This window comes from Parasteatoda tepidariorum, unplaced genomic scaffold (genome assembly GCF_043381705.1).
Source record: "Parasteatoda tepidariorum isolate YZ-2023 unplaced genomic scaffold, CAS_Ptep_4.0 HiC_scaffold_5003, whole genome shotgun sequence".
Classification (NCBI taxonomy): Eukaryota; Metazoa; Arthropoda; class Arachnida; order Araneae; family Theridiidae; genus Parasteatoda; species Parasteatoda tepidariorum.
In genome coordinates, this window is record NW_027261792.1 from 1 (window position 1) to 4,333 (window position 4,333).

Consider the following 4,333-nt stretch of genomic DNA (forward strand, 5'->3'; position numbering starts at 1 on the left):
TGCACCCATGTATTAAACAATTAATGTGCTACAGATATCTAATTAAGATGTAAAATTTTAGAAAGGTTGGCATTGAAACTTACATAGTAGCACACAAAATGTTCAATGACAAAATTGAGGTTTGTCGGCTGCAACCACCAGAGAATAGATATTTACATTTTAAATTTAAAATTTACAAATGTGTGTGTAAATATTTTTGTCCAAAATGAGTGGTTATGAGTGGAAGTTAAATCGTAGAATTTCTTCGAGAAAATTTCTGATACACACATGCTAAATTATATTCACAAAATACAAAAAAAAATGAAATAAAAAAGAGCAACATGCACGATTATTTTTGTATTTGAATAAATATTTTCTTGGATGTAAAACCTAAGAAATAATTTTTTTTTGCACCGTTGGTATGATAAATTTTGCAGAAACGAAGAAATTAGGTTTTTATTAATGGGAAAAGTATTTTAAAAACATATAGATTTTTTACGAAAATTTTCGGCAAAAAATGACAACTAATATATTTTAGTTCACGGGCCACAAAAAAAGGCTTCGCGGGCCGCCAGTTGGAAACCACTGATATAGACATATACCAAACGACTTCATTATTAATCAATGGCATTCATAATTTATGATTTTTGTTAAAATTAAAACCAAATGAAAGAGTTTTAAAAATGTTAAATTTTCAATTTTTCAAAACCTTCACATCCTAATACAGAAATACAAAACAGCAAATGGAGATTTACTTCAAAACATATTAAGCAGGCTATGTACATTCAAATAATATTTTCAGGAGTGATCAGATCAGTCCTAGACATCTAATACATTCATCGTGGTTAAGATTGCTATCATATTGCTTTCTTTATTACATAAATTAAACCAACTCGCTATCATTTGAACAGACATTTTAAATTATGACATTTCTTTTAAATATTACCTTTCATAAAATGGCTCCACATTCACAACAGCTCGACAAGGTGAAAACAATTCCGATTTCAACACTCCGCACTTGTGTTGAGCCCAGCTTTTCCTGTGAGGGTGAATAGAACACATATCCTCGAAAGTGTGCGGTTTGGGACAGAATTCGTGAATTTTCCAACTGTCAGCAAATATTGAGGCATTTACTTCTGGCAAATTGCCAGAGGGAGTGCAAAAGTCGTCTAATTGATCATCATTAAAATTTCCACAAAGGCCTTGCACCTAAATTACAACAAATTAACTTAGAATCATTTTACAAAAAGTGATGGAATACAATATATGCATGTAGTGGTTCCAGTGCAAAAGGTGGAGGAATACATTATTATTTGACGACTATGACACACGAATAAAGTACAAATGATCAGATAAAAACCAAGCTGCCCACTTTTCAAATCAGCTATCAGTAATCAAAAGTACAATTACACAGAAATATATAGTTAGTCCTTACAGAATTTCATATTAGCACAGTGACTAGCAAACAAGCAAAACTTAAAAGTGTATTTTCTGTTTAATTATGTAAAAGGTATATATTTTTGATAAAATTATGCATGAATTTACTACTAAATAAAAAATAACACTTAGGTAAAGGTATCAAATTAAAAAAATATATAGCACTTAAATTTCATACTTCATTACAAAATTAAATTGATTACTTGGAATCTATGTTCTAGTTTTTGGTAAAAATAGAACTAGCCTTTGTTGACTTTTTAGCATTTTTTATTTGAACCACCAAACATTTTTACTCATAGCATTTCATATTTGAGTATATGTTCTTTTGCTTTTCAATAAGGAGAGAAAATAAATGTTTCAGTTCATGGAGAAGGCATAAATTCCTTCGTTTTTTTTCTCATCAACTTGAAAACTCTGTTTGATGCAGCATTGCTACGTGAAACAAGCAATAAAGCCAAAACTGGAAAAGACGGAGAGTTAAAAAAAAATACTGACGATTAGCTCCAAAGAACAAAATTTAACAACTCTTGGTAGTTAAAGGAAATAGATCTTATTTTATATAGATTAATACAAAAAAATTTTAAAATTCGTTATTTTTTTACTTAGTTAAGAGTTGTTAAGATTATTTAGGTAATCCTGGCTATGAAATCGTAATAATTACAGATAAATCATAAAAGTCGTCATCTCTGAATTTGTTTCTTTTGGTAAATCAGTTGAGATAAGTTTATGCAATAATTAAAATATATACAATAATCAAACATGCATTAGACAGCACTATTACATTTTTGTTCTTTGTCTGTCATTCAACTCCAATAATTTAAAACATAGATGATAGTGTCAGGTAATTTCTGGACATTTCATTTTTCATGAACAGGCTAGATAAGAAAAGACAGGTGCATTGACAAAAAGGCAGCAAATCCAGAATAGCTTTTTTTCTCTTTCATATTTTGTATTACGCGAGGGAAATGAATTATATAATTTCAATATTTTATTTTTTAAAAAAAGAAACAGAAGTAGAAAAGTAACAACTAAGTACCCTGTTCCTCCATTTTGGATCCAAAGTGACATAGATGAGCGTTCCCTTGTTCCACCTGATAGTGACACCAATGTCGGTGTAAATCATAACAAACAGGCCCGATTCAAAGACAACAAATCGTGAAGAGAGACTTGTTTTAGGCATGGGTTCATCTTTTGTAAATGTTATCTTCTCTGCTTCAGCTGCAAAAAATAATAAAAATAAAAAAGAAAGAAAATTAGTATAAAATTCTCATAAAATTTCTTCCTTTAAAAAAGTAACTGAACTAGCAACCTGAATACCAATTTCCCAGATAATCGAAATATGACATTAAATTGGTACAAAAATTATGATCTATACAAAATGCTTAAAACCAAAATCTACATTCATCTAGATGCCGTCCAGGTGACAGAGTGGTTAGCATGCTTAACAGCAAAGTCAATGGCTGCGAGTTCGAATCCCGCTCAGGGCATGGATGTTTCTTTGTGTGTTGTTTTTCTGTTGTGTGATGTGCAAATGTGGCTCAAATATAATTTTAATTTAAAAAATCAAAATACAATTTCAATTTAGGTTTTTCAGCAATATAAAAAAATAAAAATTATTACTTCCTATCGTTTAAAGTTCTTAATTTATTAACATAAAATCAATAAAATTCAAAAACATTTTCAAAAACTTTACACAATCATGATAAAATAACTAGTTTCTGATAAATATTGCAGAGAAAATTGTGAAAATCTTGCATTTTTTGTAATTTAGAATGACAATCGATACAGCAAAGAAAAATCTATTTTTAAAAGATAGAAAATTAAGCACTTTCGACAAGCCCCAAATAAAAAAAAAGGACTTTTAAGGGCTTATAAGAAATGTCAATAAAAAATAAGCACTTCTTAAAAACGATTATGCACCCTGCACCTCATAGGAAGACAAATGCTCTATCTCCTGAGCCATACGGCTCTACATTTACAAATAGAAAAAAACATTTTTCATAAAGGTGAATTCGGAAGGATAAACTCACCAATTAACTCATTTATGTCTCCCCTATCAGTTGTTAATGTACCCATTTCAAGAGTAAAAGATTTACTGCATGTTGCACCTCCTGTACCACACGGTACATTTTGAATAGAGAGTGAGTACGAAGCGCCTTTCATTTTTCCTTTACTCAAAATATATTCACATTCCCCGTGGAAATCAAATATTCTGCCATCGTATGTTTTGAAGTGAGATTCTCCCCATGCTGTACAAACGCCAGGACATACTTTTTCAGAACATTGCCAGGTTCCATTTTGGCAAGAGCTACAACAAAAAAAAATAGTTATCTTTAACCATCAATTATTATGAAATAGTGGGTATAGTAATAGTAAATTTTTTTGGGGGGCTCCAATGAATTCAAAATTTTTATTGATTTGTCTTAAAATTAAAGGACAAAGGTTTTGCATAATATTTTTAAATTTCAAAAAAACACATGAAGCTTTGTTTTCTTTAGTAAATTATAATATAAAAATGTTTTCTCTCTGAAAAGCACTAAACTCTTATAATACTGTAGTATATCACTAAACTCTTATAATAACGTAGTGTAAAATTTATGCCATTTTCTTAGAACGGTCAATGAAAACTGTAGAACAAGTAGAACATTTTTTGCCAGATAAGAGAAATTAAAAACACCCATCTTTCTCAATTTTGCAACCCGTTAAAAGTTTTTACAAATCGCAGCAATCCTGTAAAGAGTCTCAAAAGTTCTGCTAGAAATAATTTTAATAAAAATATAGGTTCTTAATCAAAAATTTGTATTTTTTTATCGAGTCATGAAGCATACAGTATAGAGTATTGTACAGAATAGCATAAAAGATAAAAATCTTTATACATATGAACTCCTTTACCTAAATTTTCAATAACCATTTTGCA

The 4,333-nt window shown here is 29.6% G+C and overlaps 1 protein-coding gene across 1 annotated transcript; it reads right to left on the reverse strand.

Moving 5' to 3' along the window:
• Positions 1-925: 925 nt before the first annotated feature.
• LOC107446290 (mucin-2-like) lies at positions 926-3,725 on the reverse strand (the record flags this gene model as incomplete). Its single annotated transcript, XM_043057561.2, has 3 exons — positions 3,447-3,725; positions 2,453-2,634; positions 926-1,188 (listed from the first exon to the last, which is right to left on the reverse strand). Coding segments are annotated over exons 1-3 (578 nt in total), but the record flags the coding sequence as incomplete, so codon positions are not given.
• Positions 3,726-4,333: the final 608 nt, after the last annotated feature.